The sequence below is a fragment of the Pleuronectes platessa genome, chromosome 13 (assembly GCF_947347685.1).
Source record: "Pleuronectes platessa chromosome 13, fPlePla1.1, whole genome shotgun sequence".
In the NCBI taxonomy this organism is placed as follows: Eukaryota; Metazoa; Chordata; class Actinopteri; order Pleuronectiformes; family Pleuronectidae; genus Pleuronectes; species Pleuronectes platessa.
Genome location: NC_070638.1, coordinates 20,092,381 through 20,111,953, shown reverse-complemented (window position 1 = coordinate 20,111,953; position 19,573 = coordinate 20,092,381). Strand labels below are relative to the sequence as shown.

The 19,573-nt window shown below is 38.8% G+C and overlaps 2 protein-coding genes across 4 annotated transcripts; both read left to right on the top strand.

Moving 5' to 3' along the window:
• Positions 1–255: 255 nt before the first annotated feature.
• pkia (cAMP-dependent protein kinase inhibitor alpha) lies at positions 256–4,602 on the top strand. 2 transcript variants are annotated; one of them, XM_053438097.1, is made up of 3 exons: positions 256–541; positions 997–1,187; positions 2,480–4,602. In XM_053438097.1, the coding sequence occupies exons 2-3, from the start codon at positions 1,025–1,027 to the stop codon at positions 2,548–2,550; spliced, it is 234 nt and encodes a 77-aa protein (XP_053294072.1). In that variant the 5' UTR covers positions 256–541; positions 997–1,024; the 3' UTR covers positions 2,551–4,602. The 2 variants fall into 2 exon arrangements, with proteins under 2 accessions (XP_053294072.1, XP_053294073.1); XM_053438098.1 differs by having other exon boundaries at positions 261–388.
• A 395-nt stretch (positions 4,603–4,997) lies between these two features.
• lyn (LYN proto-oncogene, Src family tyrosine kinase) lies at positions 4,998–19,202 on the top strand. 2 transcript variants are annotated; one of them, XM_053437223.1, is made up of 13 exons: positions 4,998–5,190; positions 7,891–8,023; positions 8,256–8,298; positions 9,176–9,281; positions 9,740–9,838; positions 10,043–10,146; positions 10,256–10,405; positions 11,109–11,261; positions 13,743–13,925; positions 14,677–14,753; positions 15,734–15,887; positions 16,182–16,313; positions 17,818–19,202. In XM_053437223.1, exons 2-13 carry the CDS (start codon positions 7,892–7,894, stop codon positions 18,018–18,020), a joined length of 1,536 nt encoding a protein of 511 aa, XP_053293198.1. In that variant the 5' UTR covers positions 4,998–5,190; position 7,891; the 3' UTR covers positions 18,021–19,202. The 2 variants fall into 2 exon arrangements, with proteins under 2 accessions (XP_053293198.1, XP_053293197.1); XM_053437222.1 differs by having other exon boundaries at positions 7,888–8,023.
• The last annotated feature ends 371 nt before the right edge of the window (positions 19,203–19,573 follow it).

Below are 19,573 nucleotides of genomic sequence, written 5' to 3'. Positions count from 1 at the left end.
ACGTTGTTATGTAATGTGTTTTATTGGAATTTTTTGGAAGGATTATATATATATACATATGCCTTGTTTGTAAATGTCGATATTAATAAAGTTTAAGGGAAAAAAACATCCATCAACAGAGGGGATGGCAGATTTTACGAGGGGACGGTGAAAGCATCATGAGGCTGGTGCTCTCCTCTCATCCTTTTGTGTCTGCTGTCCAATCAGCGCTCAGACGCGGTTTGTTGGCCGCTGATTGGCCGCGGAGGAGGAAGATGTGGCGGCCATGAGAGCGGATCGAGGACTAGTCCAAAGCTGCTGATGTGATTCTTGTGGGTTCGTTGTTTTGAACGCGCTGACACGTTGTGTCATGTGAGGCGGCTGGACTCGTGGTCGCTGCTCGCTCTCGGTGATTACTGTTATTTCTATGTGTGTTGTATTGTGTTGATATATTTGTTGGATCGGGGGATGTGATGTGGGGCCCGTCGATCTGGATAGTCGGTGAGGTCACTCCCTGGTAATGAAGCTCGGGGCTGTTGCACTGGTGGAGCTGTCACTGAGGGTGAGTGGCCGCTGAAACCAGACCCACATACAATACAAGTCACATTGTGTGATCGTGTCAACCTGTGTAGACAAGTTGTCCCAGCTTCACGTGATACTTGACCTGTAGGCCTAATTATGGGCTGGCAGCCTGGGTTAGCATGACACACTTCATATTGTAAAGATGTCCATAAACTAATAGTGAAAAGCTCAGCTCATGGTTCTGTGCCTGTAAAGCACTGTGGGTTTAAAATGACATAAATCATTACAACCGGGTTTAAAATGTAGTCTCAGTACTCTGCCTTTTTGATACCTCATAATAAATATCTGCATGTATGTAAAGTCATAGGATGTCTAGCTTTATCCAATTTTACTGGGAAATCACTGGCTGCACAATGTTTGGACAATAACTTACACTTACATATTAGGGAAATATATATATGAGGTGTGTGCTGAGCTTCGTTTTTCTTCTCCCAGGTGTTGCTGTGTGAACGATGCCCGAGCCATGTCTGATGTTGAGGCCACGTACGCAGACTTCATCGCCTCTGGCAGGACGGGACGAAGGAATGCCATGCACGACATCCTACAGAGTCCCAGCGACCCAGAGGGACGAGAGCTGCCCCTCACCCTGTCACTGTCCCAGATGCACATCAACGCAGGAGGGGGAGGTGAGTACTCTAAGATACTCCTGTGTTCACACATGGCAGTAGAACAGCTACAATAGCTTAAACAATATGGTATTTGGTGTAGTGTCTTGTATAAAGAAGTTTAGGTTAGTTACAGTATTGTTGCTTGGCTCAGTACATTTTATTGAAGCTCTACAAGGCAACCTCCCTGATCGTCATCATGTTTGTCTTTCAAAAACATCTATTTTCTATTTGCAACTGAGCAGACACTGTGACCACAGGCTGTTTAATACACTATAGTTTCATCACTATTACATTTGACCATATCTCTGCAGCATTCTTGTTTCAATGCACGTAATTTATACACTAAATACAAGCCAGGTTCTTGAGAATGATGCGGATTGTCCTTTACAAGGATTACCACACATTTCAGCTGATTAAGAAAGTTTTGTCACGATGAACAAGTTTGGGCTCATGATCCGACCTATGATATAAGTCATCTAGTGTACTCTCATTGAACTTCTCAAACTGTGTACTCAGGAGTCAAGGTCTTTATTCTCCAACAACATGAGTCAAACTCTTCTTTAAAAGTTGTCCTGTTGCATTGCAAGCTTCCTTTTGGAAAGTTAAACATCTGCATAAAAGGGGTTTACGTTGGGAACTACAGGTGCAGTTTAAGTGCTTTAAAGATACCTTTCAACGTTACATTATTAGTCTGTTCGTTATGTACTCCCACTTTCTGCCTGCTCATAATAGATGGGTTTCCCAAATTGAAAGAAATTGATGGCCATTTTACAGTTTTTTTATAATGCATGGTGTGCAGGCATGAGTAAAGGTGTACTGTGGTTTAGAGTTGCTTTATGTTCTGCTTTATTGTTTATATTCTACGCCCGCTTCATACGTGCATGCATTCTAAACAAAGGGAGACCGTCTTGCTGGGTTTCGGAACAAACTATGTGGGGAAACAAATTTAAATATGCGGAAGCTGCACAGCATGACCTTTAAAAAGGTTGTGTATTAGTCGCATAACTTAAGGGCTTAGTGCTAAAGAAATAATTAGAACTAACAATCTTCCAGTCGTTGGTTAAGTGTAAAGTCACTTGATTTTGGGGGGGGGGGGCACAAAATTAAAAATCTGGTTGAGCTATTCAATTCTCACCTTATTGTCAGATTTTCATCAAATCGTGAAATTATATGGCTTTTGGTTAAAAAGTCCAATCATCAGTCAAAGAAGCTAAGGACAAATAAAGTATGTATGTGAATACAGACAATAACACTAATAAGGTATTTTTAATGTCAGTTCAAATGTTCTCCTTTTCCTTATTGTCCTGCAGAAGGAGACGACCTGGAGGACAGCCAGAGCTCCTCCTCAGCACATCGGGAGGCTGAGCAGAGGAACAGCTAACCCACACGTGTGATGCGTGTGGCTACGTATGTGTGATGAATCCGTTTGTCTAAAGTGGGCGGGTAGCCACAGGGTAGCACCACTGCTGCTGAGGTGCCTATAAGCAGGGCACTGACAAACTCTCATGTCCCTGTGGCTCTGCTGTGCAGTAGAATAACAGACTGATTTCAGGGTGTTTTTTCAGAGTCGCTTTGAGATGAAAGACACATTTTGTAGCTCCTGTAGAGCTGATCTTCAGTCCTAGTTACTAAACACACGGTTCGGACGACTGGAAAGAAACCAGAAAGAGATCCTGTGTGAGTTTTGTAATAGTGTAAGCAATTTGTGAGACCACTGAGACGTGCTGATGTAATGGGTCACAGTGGGAGTAGCATGTTTGTAGAGCTTGTGAGGCTGATAGAGATTATATTGCCAGTTAATGGCTTGTGCTTCTTTTAAATTGACAACACTGTAGAGGGAATGGAAATTCTCCCCTGTAGTAGTGCTGGAAAACAACATGAACAAAAACACTGAGATCTGGTTACTGAAAGGTGTAACTGTGTTTGCTGGTTTTGTAGAAAGTGTTTGATGAACAATTTTTCGGACGTGTGCTGCATGTGACACTGGACTATTCTGTAGAAAGCAGCAGAGTGTATCAGTTGGAAGGAAGGTGGTGTGATACCAGCCACATACAGTTAGAAAAGGAGACATGCTCCAGTGGTTAAAAGAGGAAGGATGATGTTGGATTACGATACTTTTAAAATACTTTTGTACTCGTCTAATAACCCTATTATAATCACAACCATAAAGCTGAGAATTAGAAGATTACCACCACTCTCATGTCAGTAAATTAAACATGTAGCAGGAGTCAGCAGAGGGGAAGTTTAGCTTAGCATACAGTCTGGGAACCAGCTAGCCTAGCTTTATCCTAAGGCAACAAAATCCTTCTGCACCTTTGAAATGATACAATTAGCAAGTAGTATCAGTTTGTAAAATTTAAATGATTGTTTAATTCATATCAAATGTTGCCGTTGGTAATTTTTACTTAATTCTTTTGAATTAATTACACAAATGAGATACAATAAGTTAAGCTTTAGAGCCTAAAAGGTACCGCTAGGCTACATTTGCTATGTGTGAATGGGGCCAAGCTATTGGTCTTTCTGCTTAACTATGATCAAAGCTGTAAAGGTCTGGGTCTGCTGATTTGTTTCACTCATATCTGAATTTGGTTAATGATTTTGTTACATTCGATATCCATTTGAATGGATAACATAGGAGCAGTTTTTTAAGGAACAGTTATTACACCACAGATTGGCTAAATATGTTCAACTATTCACCATTAATGTACTTTAGCCTCGTTATACAGGAGCAATACTGTTGTTTTTCTTGTTTACATGACAAAATGGAACATGAGCTAGCAAGCTACTTAGCTAAACTTAGCTGACTGGCTGTCTGCTCCTGCTATATGATCAGTACACATGTTAGAGTGGTATTCATCTTCTCATCTCAAAGCAGCAAAGTGAGTCTCCCAAAATGTCAAACTATTCCTTAAATGTAGATATGCAATACTCAGTGGAGCTTCCAGTACGTGTAACATGTTTGTGTAAACGTTGTCTGCCTCTGACACGCAGGCTGAGCTACATCCTGCAACTTCGTGTTTTAATGGATACATCCCATAATCATCATCCATAACGACCACCATGCATGCATCTTACGAGCTGTATTTAGTCATTTTTCGTCCCCAGTTTTACGGAGTGTAATCTTACTGAAAGACTGCAGCTTGACTGTGTATCTCTCGTATTCATGCTGATAATATTAAAGTAAATATAGCTCCTTTTTATATAATACTCGTTCCGTCAGGTTTTCAAATTGTAAACTGCCATGTGACTGTATAGTAACTCACTCGCACTACACTAACTACACTGTCTAGACCCTGCTGTTCGTTATTCAGCATGTAGACACATGGCAGATGCATGATTCTGCTAATTGTGTAGGTGTTTGTCTGACTGTATATAACCATGTTTTCTACTTCTTGTGTCTATTAAAGTAAAATAAACAATGGATGAGAGTGAACTGACCAAGTCTCTTGTGTTGTTGTACTTCAGCAGTTTGGCCAACTGGTGGCACTGTGGGGAAATGCATCAAATGTGACACTACAATCAGCAATATAGTCAAAATCAGGTAAAATGAAACTGTAACAATACATTTAACAATCATTGGATCAATTATACATACAGAAGAAGAAATGGAAATGCGAAAGGCCACTGCAGGATTCTTTAGCTGTCTTTTTTCATGACACTGTAAAACTGTTATCTTCTTCAATATTACCAAACTTATTTTCATATACAAAGGCCTCAAGCATCACGTGTCTTCTGCAACTCAGTGTGTATGTGTCTGTGTGCTGCTGATTATGCAAATAATCATTAGACAATTGTACCAGGAAGTTTAGGCAAGAAAGAAAAATCCCCAACCATTTTTTCCAAGTTCCTCATTCTGTGAGCAGAGGGTAACAGTCCATGTACAGCGGCTGACCCACTTGTCAAGCCAGACACCGCCAGTCTGTACTTTAGGAAACTCACACAAAGGAAATCTAAGAACTACAAGACTAAACATTGCAGTAACTGTTTCCTTGACCAAGGAGGGGGACACACGGGTAAAGCGGTAAGTACAAATGAATGTGAGGTGTGAATGAATCCAGTCAGTAATGTGCATTACACTCTGTTCATGCACACTCACACACAGACAAACAGAGTTTAGAGATTTGTTGAATGTGTCTCTGATTAGAATGGAGATGATAAGATTACCTGTTAATTTTTTGCGTTTTACTCGTACGGATGGTTGTATAAAAGTGTAAATAATAGTTTTTTATGGTTTTGACCAAGACTCACAATAATATAGAGCTATTGTATGTATTAAAAAGGTTTTGAGTTGCTGTGTTGTGTTTTTTAAGTCTCATTGTGAGTAGATATGGATCTGTTATTGAAGTGTAACCAGGAAGAGTAACCGCTGTTAAATACAATGGCTAATAGGAATCTTAATATAATTCTCTCTGAGAATCTAGAACATTTATAAATCAGCATTTTTAACTCAATATTAGGTGGGTTTTTAAGTGGCTTTGCTCCAAATGTGTTCAGAATCATCAGTTGCAGTTCTTTTATTCAATTCCACATTGGTTAATTTCCTCTCCAGGTCTGTGTCTCCTTTCATTCTAAACCTCCCCATTTTGTCTCAGCCAGAGGAAAGGAGAAAGTATGTTTTTTAGAGAATTGGAAATTGTGAGTCTCTGTGTGTGTGTGTCTGTGTGTGCGTGCGTGCGCAAGCTCCTTATCTCCTCAGACCCCTGGTTTCCGGCTGTTTGCTGACTGTCAAGTTAAAAATATAACAGAGGCACTGAACCTGCAAAACACATGACACCCTCGTCATAAACCATAAAGCTGTTTTAACGTTTGTTTACAACCAAAAGTAACGGCACAGAATCGCATGTCAAGCTGTGTCTTGTTTTTCTTGTGTTGATTTATTACAGAAACCTCCAGGCTATTTAGACAGGCTAAGATCCAGTTAGTGTTTTGGGGTTTGCCCCTTCTCTGTCTGCCTTTGGGCTGATGGAATTTCCACTTGGTTTCGCCCCTAACTCTTCAAATAACCAGTGTCATATTCAGATCAGTCTGACTCAGTTGGGCAGCTTGACATTGCACCACACGCAGCATCTTTGAGTACAAAAAAACCCATTGTTTTGCATGCTATCACTCAAAACTGTATCATGAACTCAGTTTCCTACTTTTTTTGTTTTTGACTCCTTAAAGCAACAGGTTTAATAAATGATCCTAAAATGATTTCATGTCTCTAAGAGGGCCGGTGTCTGTCACCATGGTTAATACTAAAATATCTTGCAGTCATCCGTGTTCCCCTTTTTCTTTGATGGTCCTTTGACTGTTCCTATAGTGTCATAATTTCCTGAATATCCACTGAATATATTTGTTTGAAATTATGTGCAAACATTTATATCCTCTTGGAATTGAATCCCAATGACTTTGGTGACCCGCTGACCTCTACCACCAGCATTAGGTATCATTTGGGCTTTTATGTGTAATATCATGACAACTTATTTTTCTACTAGCCGGTGCAATCATCCTGTGCCACTGGACTTTACTTTATAACATGTGTATACAAACCACTACAGTGAAAGGTGTATATTTTTAACATTCCCAGCATTTTTATTTCATTTTTCATTTATATTCTATTGCCTTTTTTATATTTATATTCTCATTTCAACCTCATTCTGAACTGCCTGCTGCTGTAACAACAGAATTTCCATGGTTTGTGGATCAATAAAGTTGTATCTTATCTTATCTTAAGCTGAAAGTGTGAGTGACCATTATTTCCAGAAATGTGTTCCCCTATTCTGTATTACCATTGCAATAAGTTCTTTAAATAATGTTATTTGTGCTGCTGAATACAGAAACAATACTAGAGATGTTACAACCCTGGTCATGTGTTTTGCCTAAATGCAACTCAGGAGTCCCAGTTAAGATCTACCTCAATGTATATATAGGCTTGATCTTCAACCTTTTGTCACATAACCAGATATGTTCATACACAGGTCTCTTTTGTATTGATCATTTACATGGGAGTATTTTTTGTTTTGGTGCAAGTCATTGAGGTAGTGGAATCGATTCTCGTAACACAAGACATGTTAACATGGACTCCAACATTCTCCATTAAAAACATAGTCTGAATAAGACAGTGCCATGTGAACAGAATTTTCTGATGGTACTAACTCGAATAAGGTCATACTCAGAATTTAGAGGGGATGTATTCCAAACCCAGTAGCATTATATTCTCAATCCCATTAAAACGTCCTATTACATATTACCTTATGGCAGTTACCAAATGCTTGACGACACATGCCCTTGGTTACACATCCTTTGTTCGAGTGTAAAACATGTGGGACATAATGTTGACAATAGTCATAATCAGACCTATGTTCAGTAACGTGCAAACTGGAATATGAATGGAATTATCTGGTAGCAACTCATGTAAATAATTGAAATAATGTCTCATTCAGAATAAGGTAGATATACAGGATATTGCTGTCCCAGTCTACATTGAAATCAACTGAGAGCTGACAATTTGTGTGTGCATGTGAACTTCCTCGGACTCTTTTGATCACATTGTGACAAGTGATAAAAACAGAACAACTCAAATGTCACTGGTCTGGTTCTGTGTTATTTTTACATTAAAAAAAAAAACGAGGAGACACAGGTGTTCAATACGACTTTTTAAGTGTTGTTTGTTTTAGCAGCTGTGAATGTGTAACATTCCATTTTATACTTCCATTTTTCTGACTTCCTCGTGCAGCAGGATGGGCTGCATGCAATCCACCCTTGGGGAAGCTCTGAACGGCAGTGTGCCAGAGAAGAACAGACAGTCGACTGAACACACCGACCAAAGGCACTATGTCAGAGACCCCACCTCCAACACAAAACCACAAAAGGTAAGTGGCCAGACAGCTGGGCTTGGGAAACACTAGAATTTCAGTAAAAGAAGATTACACCATGTGATCTGCTCTCATTGGAACAAAGTGTTATGATGCTGATCTTGTAAAAGGGAAGTATTTCAGGCCTTTTTAAAGTTCTGATACACAGATGAAACTTGATTGGGAAAAACAATGACTTAGACTTTGACTAATGATCAGAACTTCTCTTTTTCACTTTTTGCTTTTGCAGAGTGACTCCCTGCTACCTGGTCAGGTGTTCCAAAAGTTGGAAGGTATGTCTCCCTCTTTCTGTCTTTTTGTTTCACTTAATTACTGACTTCAAACGTATGAAAGTACCTACAGCTCAGTATGAGAGCTAAATGAGGGTTTGTTTCAGAATTAACGTTCCTTGTTAAAACAGGCTACATTAAACATTTCTAAAAAGCCTGGGTTCCAATAGAGGGTTCTATATTTATAGTATACACAAATGCCAATATGTACAGTTGTAGATGTGTTAATAAGAGATTTATTTATAAAGCATAATAAAAACAAGTTGAAAAAGTACATAGATTACAACAGTATATAAGTATAATTATTTATTGTAAAATTAAACAATTGAAATAAGACAAATAAGCAAGATTAGAAATAAAGACAGTGTGATGGCAGTTACAGAAATATATAATAATATGAGCTTGGAAGCTTTGAGAATTTATCTGAAACATACCGTTGAGTCAGCTCATCGAGTGCAGACGCTCAGTGTCTTATCGATGAATATAAACACGTCTGCTCTTGGTTCTTGCTCTACCTAATAGCCCTTGAGTTTAATGCCACCCGATGTGATTTTCTTCAACACATCCAGTTAGAGCTAAGCTACATCTTCCAGGCTAGCTTAACACAAACTGGTTCTAGCATGTTAGCCAATGCTGAGTGTTTGAAGTTTAGTTAGGTAAGGACACATTATATGGAGCCTCAAATGAAAACATTGACAAATTAAAACTACAAAGAAGTATCTGGTTTTTGGCTTACAGTACAGTTAACTGACATTACTGTTCAGTACGAGTGCTCGCAGTAATACAATATTGCATTCTGTGGATAAGGAGGTTATGGACCTATTTATTTTTGATGTACTACACTTAACATGTCAATATTTTTTTCTGTTTCATCTCTCAGAGCAAACCACGGTTGGCAAAATAGTGGTCGGCCTTTACCCTTACAAAGCCGTGCACCCAGATGACTTAGCGTTCAAGAAAGGAGAGAAGATGATAGTCTTAGAGGAGTGAGTGTCTGATGTTGATATTAGAGTGATTCAACGCCCAGAAATCATATCCATCATTTATGTACTGCAACATGTAAGGTGAAAACCAAAGATGAAAGCTGGTACAGTTCACACTTGCCCATTCAACCCCGACAGGCGCAGTAGTTGAGTTATCATTACAGACTGTTGCATCACTTCAGGAACATGATTTAGATTCTGAGTAAGATCCACATGTTTTAAAAGAAAGGCTGAATTTGAAGAAGTATTCAGTGAATGATGCATACGACATTTAGATATTTGAATTTGGTACATCTATCAAACACAATATTCCCCTCGCTATAGGCATCAGATGAGTATTTATGATGAAAATTGAGAATATGTTTTTTAAATTACTTTTTTGTAAGTGAAAATTCAACTTCAACAATGATTATCAAAGGAAAAACAATAATTGTGCTAAAATTAATTGGTCGTTTATGCAGATGTGGTGAGTGGTGGAAAGCCAAATCAATGATAACCAGCAAAGAGGGATTCATCCCGTCCAATTACATCGCTAAAGCCGACACCATGGAAGCGGAAGAGTGAGTATCTACAACCCTGAGACCTTTTGTTTGTTTTCTGAAAAACCTTTTACAAACACTTTTATCCAAGCTAAAGCCTGCTTAATTTGACATCGTATGAAAAGTGTTATGCTTTATTAACTTGGTGCGATTGGGAAAATATATAAAAAGTCAATATAATTATTAGGACTATGTCAGTTTTAGTGTATTTCCTGTTCATTCCAGGTGGTTTTTCAAGGACATGGCAAGAAAGGATGCGGAGAGGCAACTGCTGGCTCCGGCAAACAAACCGGGCTCTTATCTTATCAGGGAGAGCGAAACACCAAAGGGTGAGTAAATCACAACAGCACATTATCAACAATCTTAACGTTGTGGATTTCATATCGTGCTCCTGCTTCATTTAAACCACTTGAAATGACTAAACTGTTTTTTCCACAGGGAGTTATTCATTGTCCATCAGAGACGTCGACCTTCAGAGGACAGACTCAGTCAAACACTATAAGATAAGAACGATGGATAATGGCGGCTACTACATCTCTCCGAAAATCACATTCCTTGACATCGGCAGCTTGATCAAACACTACCACAGTGAGTATGACTCTGGAATACAAGAACTAAAAGAACTCCAACAGTAGCCTAAGGAGTAAAAGACTTTACTTGTTCATCACTGCAGCAAGTGGAGAAGTTAAGCTATCGGAGGTCAGAAAAAACCCGATTAGAAAAAAAGAGAGCACATACCTCTCTGAGTGAGGCCTGAAGGCCCCCTTATCAAACCACATTTAAATAGCAAAATTTTATTTGCATCTGCACCAAATTTCACACTCACATAAGTCCTATAAATCTGCGTGGTTTCTTAAATCAACATCCATGAGTAATTCTCTGAGAAATCGTTGAAAATGTTGAAAAACTATCTCACAATGGTAAAGACAACAATCCAAACAGAAACATACAAAGGACAGGTTGTGCTTTGATAATGAACACCTCTGGCTGGCTGCTAACCCGACTTCAAGGCTTTATGCAAAGCTATAGGAAAAATACCTCAGAGCTCATCACACACTATGTCATTCAAAACATTGTGATCCTCTCTCTCCCCTTTGACCGGTATTCACGTTTTCAATGGGCTGTTTGAGGTTTAAGACTTGGTTTTAGGGGTTAGAATTATGTTTAGGGTTGGGCATTATGTTTGGAGGGTTAAGGTTAGGGTAAGGGGTGAGGGAATGTATTAGCTCAATGAGTGTCCTCACTAAGATAGAAGTACAAACTCGTGTGTGTGTGTCTTTGTACCTTCCAGACAAACCGGATGGCCTGTGTCGTAAACTAGAACGCCCATGTGTAAAACCCAAAGCCCAGAAACCATGGGATAAAGACGCCTGGGAGATTTCCAAAGATTCCATTAAGATGTTGAAGAAACTGGGAGCAGGGCAGTTTGGGGAAGTCTGGATGGGTGAGAACAGACCAAAACATTGATTTAAACAATGAGGCTGACCTGCTACTGCTTCTAATGTCCAAGAGGAAATAGAGGTTGAAGTTGGAAAAGGAGGACTCTATATTTACGTAATCCCTTTTGGGATATACAATACCTTGCAGTGGTGGAGGGACTCGTCTGTGCTGGGGGAAGTTTTAGACAAAACACAGCTGGAGTGGTCTCAGTTAGGGAAACTGAGAAAAGACAGTTTAAAGGTAGATTAGAGGGGAGGTAGCAAAGACTGAATATAGAGATGGACGATGCTTCCTCCCATTTTCCAGAAATTACACCAAAACATCCTGATATGAGCGCGGCCATAGAGCACACAGCCTGAGTCTGTACAGTAGTGATCAAGGAACGGAGCCATGGTAGCAAGGTCCTGTCGATAAACCCACTGGACTAATCACAAATCAATCCCAGCTGTCAATCATGACATTTTACCCGGATTTGATAGCGTTACTAACTGGTTAAAACAAGACGATTTGAGCAAACACTAGTGTGATAAGAACTACCTGAAAAGACAAAACCATCTTTGAAAAAATTTATATTTGATGTGTACTCCTCTTGATTTGTCCAATGTCCCATCAACTAACGTGGGTGAGGTAGGACTGCCAACAAGCCACCATGGGGCAATCAAGACAATTTTAGCTTCGCTCTTGGTGGCTGTCATGTCGTCCGTCTTTATACGTACGACAACATCCTGCAAAAAATAATCTTCTGCTTTGAAAACAAATTAAATTTGCCTAGTGCAACCACAATGGTGACATGGGTAGCTGCACTATAAATACATAATGTAATTAAAAGGTAGTAGAAGTATGGGGCAAAGTTCTATTTCAAAGACAGTATAAACGTCCTCCTCTTATTTCGAATTAGATGTATTACAGATCTTTGTGGACAATTTTCACAATTTCTCTGAAAATGTGGTCACATGTGTCCACACATGCCTCTGCAGTAGAAAGTGTCTCAGGAAGATCACAGCTGCATGTTGTCAGTGTTATCGTCTAAAGAGGAAATGTTTGATTCTGATGGGATTTAAACAGAAACACACACAAACAACTACCCCAGTGATAAAGAGATTTGTCATTTGAGTCTAAAAAACAAGAGGAAAGTAGACAAGTGTTTTGGCATTTTTGTTTTGTCTGTGAGTCGTAATAAAGAGAGGTCAAGGTAGCATAGTCCCAGGTACGAGATTTATTTGGAAATTCACAAGAACTGTGGATCACTGTTTTGTTCTTGATAGTGATATTGTTCATTACATAATACACAGAGAAAGACTACTAGATAAATACAAAGACTCATGGTTATAAATTTATTTTCAAATACGTGAGAACATAAGAGATGTGAATTCGTTGTGGTGTCAGAGTATTTTTGGATGATTTGCATTTGTGGTCGGTAGGAAAATAAACACGGGCGCTGCTGGTTTCACAGACTCTGGGTTTGCCAGCTGTCAGTAGGTGGAGGAAGGGGAAGTTGGGGCCATCATGTTTGATCAAAGTAAGAGTTCAGGTTTCTATCAAGACAGTTTCATGAATAGTGCCACCATCAGCCCAAACTCACTCAGCCTTCTTTTCCCTTTTGACTCCTCATCCTTCTTGTCATCTCTAATAGTTTCAAGTCTTCCGTGATGTTTACCAGGATTATATGCAGTGGCCTACTGACTGCAGTATTTCACTGGATATCTAGAAACATTGTATCTGGTATTCTTTTCAGGGCTTCCTTAAATTTGCAATATGCTGAGTTGATCCAGAATTCGCTCTGTAAGCAAATAATAGTGTTTGATTCTGGTAACCGTAGGTAACCACAGACTGAGTCATGCGTCACAAACAACCGACAAATTCAACATGGTCAGATAAGGTTCACTGACACCCAGGTTTTTCGCAAACTTGGTTGGAGATAAAGAGTTGATCACAATGAAAATATTGACCGACAAACTTAGAGATTAGTTGAGATGGCGTTCCTTCATACACGTGAATATGTCTGAGAGACATAACAGGACAGTGGTTTAGAACTGCACTGTGGGACATGTGAGATCCATTGCTTTTGGAACCAGTTTTAGGGCATACAAGTAAGGACACCTCAGCCTCTACTGCATGACTTTATGGATGGGCAATACTAAAATGATGTTGCGTTGCTAAAACCGACAAGAAAAAACAATGAATTTTCCGTGAAAAGATCGAATAACGATGGTAGTATATATTTAATAGTTCAATCTTGCATCAGAATATTGATCACACATGTATTTAAACAATGGGTTTGACAGATTAACATTACACGTAGTAATGGCTGTTTACATTGTCTGAGCTATAGTCTGTTTCAAATTCAATTGACACTGCATTCCACTGAGACCATGCGGCATGACAACCAGATGATTTCATCAAAAAATGGAAACAACCACTACTCTCTGTTCCCCATTCCCCATTCCCCCCCCCCCCCCCCCCCCCCCCTCTGTCTGCACATCAGCTTACTACAACAACTCAACCAAAGTGGCGGTGAAGACTCTGAAGACCGGCACGATGACGGCTGAAGCCTTCATGGACGAAGCCAACGTCATGAAGACGCTGCAGCACGACAGGCTGGTGCGTCTCTACGCTGTCGTCACCAAGACACCACCCATCTACATCATCACCGAATATATGGAAAATGGTAAATTAGCTTAATGATTGACACATATGCAGCTGACATTCTTATCTGGGGAGCGACTTACAATGAACGCAGCCGGAATCGATTTCTATGATTTGTCTTTCGTAGTAAGCAGCTATTAAAAAGTGCAAATGTCAGCAGATTAGGGTTGGGATATACAGTATTCCTGTCGCCCACACAACTTCCATCCTTCGATTTTAGGCCTACTTTCATTTCCCCTTCTGTGCCCTCTTGGCTCTGTTTCTCAGAGGCATTGTATCACCTGTTATACAGATGACACGCAGTTTTAACTACCAGTGACACCTGACAACACCTGTTCATTGAAAACTTCTTCTTAACTGCTCAGAGGCTCAGATGACTCGTGCATAAGTAAGAGGAGAGGGGGAAAGGGCATTGGGAGCGAGACAGCTTTTTCCACAGGAATGGTCATATGCTAACGGAAGGCTAATCCTGTTTCTTGGAGCCATTTTTTATAAAACATGTGGAAACATCACCTGTTACATCTCGAACAAGATAATGTAAAGCCTTGCTATCGAGGGATGACCTGAAAAAGTGTCGTCAGATAACGCACACCTCCACTAATATTTCAGAACAGACAAACTAACGCTGCTATCTCGCAGTATGTTACACACACAACCATTTTCACAGCAGCGCTCCAAATGCGGAGCGCCAAAGCACTGCAAGGGTTAACATACAATGCACCTCACACCTGTGCATGACACTGATATTGTTTCCTATCCTGTCTTGTCTTCAGGCAGCCTACTAGACTTCTTAAAAAGCAATGAAGGGTGCCAACTGCAACTGCCCAAACTCATCGACTTCTCAGCACAGGTGATTTTCACTCAGACCACAATGTGCTGCTTATTTTTTCACAGCTCAGTTGCTTCATGTTACAAAACAGTTGTATCGTCACTGTTTCCATAAAATGAGGAACCAAAGGCAAAAGTAAAAATCTGAATCTTCACTGTTTCAACACACTTGAGGCCTACCACAGCGCATAAGCACATCCAAACATGTGAAATGTGTTGACACCATTTAAGCATTAAATGTTACATATTTACTCAGACATGAATAGATCCCTTTTTCAAGATGGCTACTTCATTACTTTGTCAAATCGTAAATTACATAATTATTTCCAGTGAATGTATCATAGAAAATTATTAGGAAATTATTTAGGAAATACAGAGAGAAAAATTCGGTACAGATGTCATTTTCTAAATATAACTAACAGTTAAATGAATCATAGATGAATTGTGAGTTACTAAAAAGAAAACACTGACTGGATAGAAAAATAAAAATAAATTACACTTTGGAGTCATTTTAGTAAGTGTTAAGTGTTAGTAAGTGAAAAGCAAAGCTTTGAATTTTCAAGAAGTAATTGTGTTGGGTTTTTACTTCAGCTGGAACTACCCATTATTTGCATTACCAATTGATTATTGGTTTTATTAAATGATCAATCACTACGTCAATAGTATATTCTGTATATCCATGTATTATATTAAAATAAAATAAAAAAAATGGCAACTGTCTAATTCACATTGTCGAAACCCAATATGTTCAGTTACCATAACAGCACGTGAGATGGTTTAACCAGTTGTTGAGTTTCAATTCTTAGCTTGTTTGTATAACCCTCTGACTGATATATCTCTATAACATCTGTTACATCCCATAATGATTTTGTGTATGATATCATTGAGACACTTTTTCCAAATGAAGTTAGTAATATGTAAAGTATTGTGTACTATGTATTCATTTCTCTTTACTGTTTTATCTACAGTCTTACTGTTGGTTTTCATGTTTGTCTGTTTCAGATAGCAGAGGGCATGGCATACATAGAGAAGAAGAATTACATCCACAGGGACCTGAGAGCAGCGAATGTCCTGGTCTCAGAAAGTCTGCTCTGTAAAATCGCTGACTTTGGACTGGCAAGAATCATAGAGGATGACGAGTACACTGCCCGAGAGGGTAAAGTTTTGTAATAGTGTATTTTTATATTCAATAATTGAGTTTTTCCCATCGCAAACGACCTGACTCCCTCACTGAATGCTTGTGACACATTATAAATCCAAAATCCTCTCCAGGCAGCTAGAGGCAGGAAAGTCTACTTATTTGAAAATACCCTATTTTTGCATGACAAGCCCGACACTATTTGTTTCATTGACCAGTTGATCATGTGCACCCATACCACATTGAACAGTCCCCCCTGATGGTAAAACGAATGAATGATCAATTAAGTGTGTGTATGTGTGTTGACCACAGGAGCTAAATTCCCCATTAAGTGGACGGCACCAGAGGCCTTCAACTACGGCTCTTTCACCATCAAGTCAGACATGTGGTCCTTCGGAGTTTTGCTCTACGAGATCGTCACCTACGGGAAGATTCCTTACCCAGGTAAACCAGCTCCTTTTAGATATTACCACTATACTCACATCTCATTGTATTGACTCTCGATGTCGCCCTGTGTTTCCTGTATCCCAGCTGTGCGACCAGTATTATAAAAAAAATGTAAACGTTGAGCTGCCCACTCAATAGTTTGTTTTACCTCTTTTAATCTAGTTACCTTGTTTCTTCTACTCTTTTTATTCATTTATTTTGCTTGAAAATGTCAATTCTACTTTCTGATTCTACAATGATTTATTTTACTTCTGTGTGTGTTTTGCTCTTGATGTTCCTGTGCAGCATCTTGAATCTACCTCTGTGTATGACCTGGGCTTCATAACTAAAACCCAAAATAATATCATTAATTTGCAGTAAATCACACTATAAGGTTCACTGTGAGTTGTTAAAATAAAAGTAAGAGAAGAGAGTGTATCACCTGTTATACTGCTTCTCACCAACAGTAAGGCACATTTCAGACAAAACACAGTGAGGTCTATGAATGGACAGGACAATAGATTAATCAATTTTTTCAGGATATTTTGTATTTTATTCAAATTCCAGGTTTTTTCTATGAAAGTGAGAGTACTTTTTAAAATCTGTGAGAGATGGCGAAGCAATCATATAACTCATGTGACTGGTCAGCTCTTTCCACCTTCTTCTTCTACACAGGAGGAGGCTGTTTGTCTTTTTCTTCTTCTACACAGGAGGAGGCTGTTTATCTTCTTCGCTCGACAGAACAGTTAAATGTGGCACTCGGCTGACATTAAGCATCATTAAATTCTGCCTACTGAAAAAAAGCTCTTTTCTATACAGTCTACGGTCCTAAGGCGACTGGTTTTATCTTTTCTTCTTCTCTTCAACACATTTTGGAGGTTATTTTGGTCCTGGGTCGACCTCCAACCGCCACCAGCTGACGACACTACGCACTCCACTTTATTGGCGCCAAAGTAGATGGAGCTGTACCTGGTTTTCTCTTGCTTTCCTTTTTCTGTCCTACTTTTTTACTGTCTTCCTGTCTTCCTGTCCTTCTTTCTTTCTTTCTTTCTTTCTTTCTTTCTTTCTTTCTTTCTGTCTTTCTTTTTCTTATCTATTTTTGGATATATTTATGAAATAGACTAAACTAAACAAAAACTTAACTGAAGCAGCTAAATGTAAAAATAAGCATTTATACATTTTTGCTGATAAGTTAATCTTTTCTTTTTTTAGAACCTTAACTTTGACTTAAAGTTTGAGAGACTTTACAGTTAAGGCTCCCAAAATATATAACAATAACTTAAACGTGATAGGTTATATTATGAGTCATATTGGAAGCAAATACTTTGACGTTTACTCCCCTCTACTGGTGAACTTTAATTTCCATTCTTCATGGGAAAAACTTTGACTTGCATAGAATGTACTGCCTCTGTGAGCAGTGCTGCCATGGAGATAACCGCTAGAAGTGAATAAACTTGTCTGTTCCTACAGCTTCACTTGTTACATATTCCTCCTCACACATCCATGCTTGTGCTGTTTTCAGGTATGACTAAAGGGGAGGTGATGTCCTCAGTGCAGCGTGGCTACAGGATGGCACAGCCTGACAACTGTACTGCTGAGCTCTACGAAGTCATGATGTGCTGCTGGAAGAAACTGCCTGATGACAGACCCACCTTCGATTACCTGCAGAGCGTCCTGGGAGACTTCTACACTGCCACAGAGGGACAGTACCAGCAACAACTATAGAGAGAGAGAGAGAGAGAGATGGACACTTGCATAAAGACTTTGACAAATAACTCTCTACTTCTTCTACTTCAAATATGTGTTTGTATTCATAGATATTTTTTATACATAAATTACACATTCTATCCTTATGAAGGTTGCAGTTGAGGACATCCAGCAGGTTCCAGTATATATGCACTGTGGCCACTTACCTTCTCTGTGTAGAAATAAAATTTTTCCAATGCTGTTGAGTATCAACCCGAACAATAATCTGCAACACATTGACGATAATATTGAACAAACTTGATTTAAAAAACAGCTATGCCTTATGTAAAATATACCCTCGTGCTCCGGCATGTAAATATTTTGGCCGAACAGGCTGTTAGCTCTCCATATATTTTCTAAATATGTGTTTCTGTACAGAGGATCTGAACAAACAGCTGACTTCATGCAAAGAGTTTGCAAATTTACAAGAGCGGGAAGCTGCTCAAACACTGGGACACTCCTCTCATGTAGATGTTAACAACACATATTGTTAATGCTGTTTGAATTCTGCTGCTTGCTTTTTCACTTCATATTGAAGCGCAGTAGCCTTTGCTTATTTTGTTTGTTTCAGGAGATAAATGTAAAATCTGTTTGTCTTTATAATTTCATCTATATCATTTCAAACGTGGTCTTTATATTATGTGATCTTTTTGACGTAAGTGGGTTTGATATAGGCAGGCTCTAGATGTTCTCTTGGTGAGTAAAAGAAAAAGTTACTTCAGTTTAAATGTAGCACATAAGCACATGGTGGAATGATTGAGCTGTTGGTTTGTCACGTAAAGATAATTTGAGCTGTATACTTGTTGCTATGTTAATGAGAATGTGTAAAGACTAAAGTAACATGCAATAATTGACTCTGTGTTAGGTGCCTTTGTATGTTTAGCTAATTTTTAAGAGGTTTAGCTGTGACTGTTAATTCAAAACAGCCTGAACAACCTCTATTGATTAACCGTTAAATCAAATAGATCCTATATGATTTTAACTTAAACATTTCATTTTCCAAATTGCATTGGACTTGAAACAACTTTAATGAGCGTAAAATATACTTTTTTGTCATGGTATGAAGACATACATCCAAAGTTAGAAGAAGTTAATTGCTTATTCATTCAATGAAAATATAACACATATTATGAGAAAAATAAAATTTGTCGGCCAGAGGAATGTGGCTGTTTATTTACTATGTTTATATTTTACAATAATTCTGAGACCATGCAACACAAGGAGAGAACTTACTTATTTGCAAGTGTGTGAAGACTTTTCCAAAATAATGCAGTCAATTTGTTTTATTTAAAAACATACTTTGTAAAAGAAACATCAAATATAATCATAAATTGCCTTGAGCAACATTTAATTAATTTAGTAAAAGATGATGGAAATATTTGGAGCAAGTATGTTCAATATTAAACTGCATTTAACTGTATTTGGACCCTAACCAAATTAATACAGAGACAATTAGTGTGAACATGTGAAGAAACAAAAAACCTCCTCATACCTTATTATAATGAACATTTAAAGAAATAAAGCAGTCTTTT

Bases quoted from the DNA above. Each gene is read 5' to 3' on its own strand.
- lyn (XM_053437223.1), top strand. From the start codon at position 7,892: ATGGGCTGCATGCAATCCACCCTTGGGGAAGCTCTGAACGGCAGTGTG. The intron at 10,147-10,255 runs GTGAGTAAATCA...TTTTTTCCACAG, and splicing joins GGAGAGCGAAACACCAAAGG to GGAGTTATTCATTGTCCATC. The intron at 10,406-11,108 runs GTGAGTATGACT...TGTACCTTCCAG, and splicing joins CTTGATCAAACACTACCACA to ACAAACCGGATGGCCTGTGT.
- pkia (XM_053438097.1), top strand. From the start codon at position 1,025: ATGTCTGATGTTGAGGCCACGTACGCAGACTTCATCGCCTCTGGCAGG. The intron at 1,188-2,479 runs GTGAGTACTCTA...ATTGTCCTGCAG, and splicing joins CATCAACGCAGGAGGGGGAG to AAGGAGACGACCTGGAGGAC.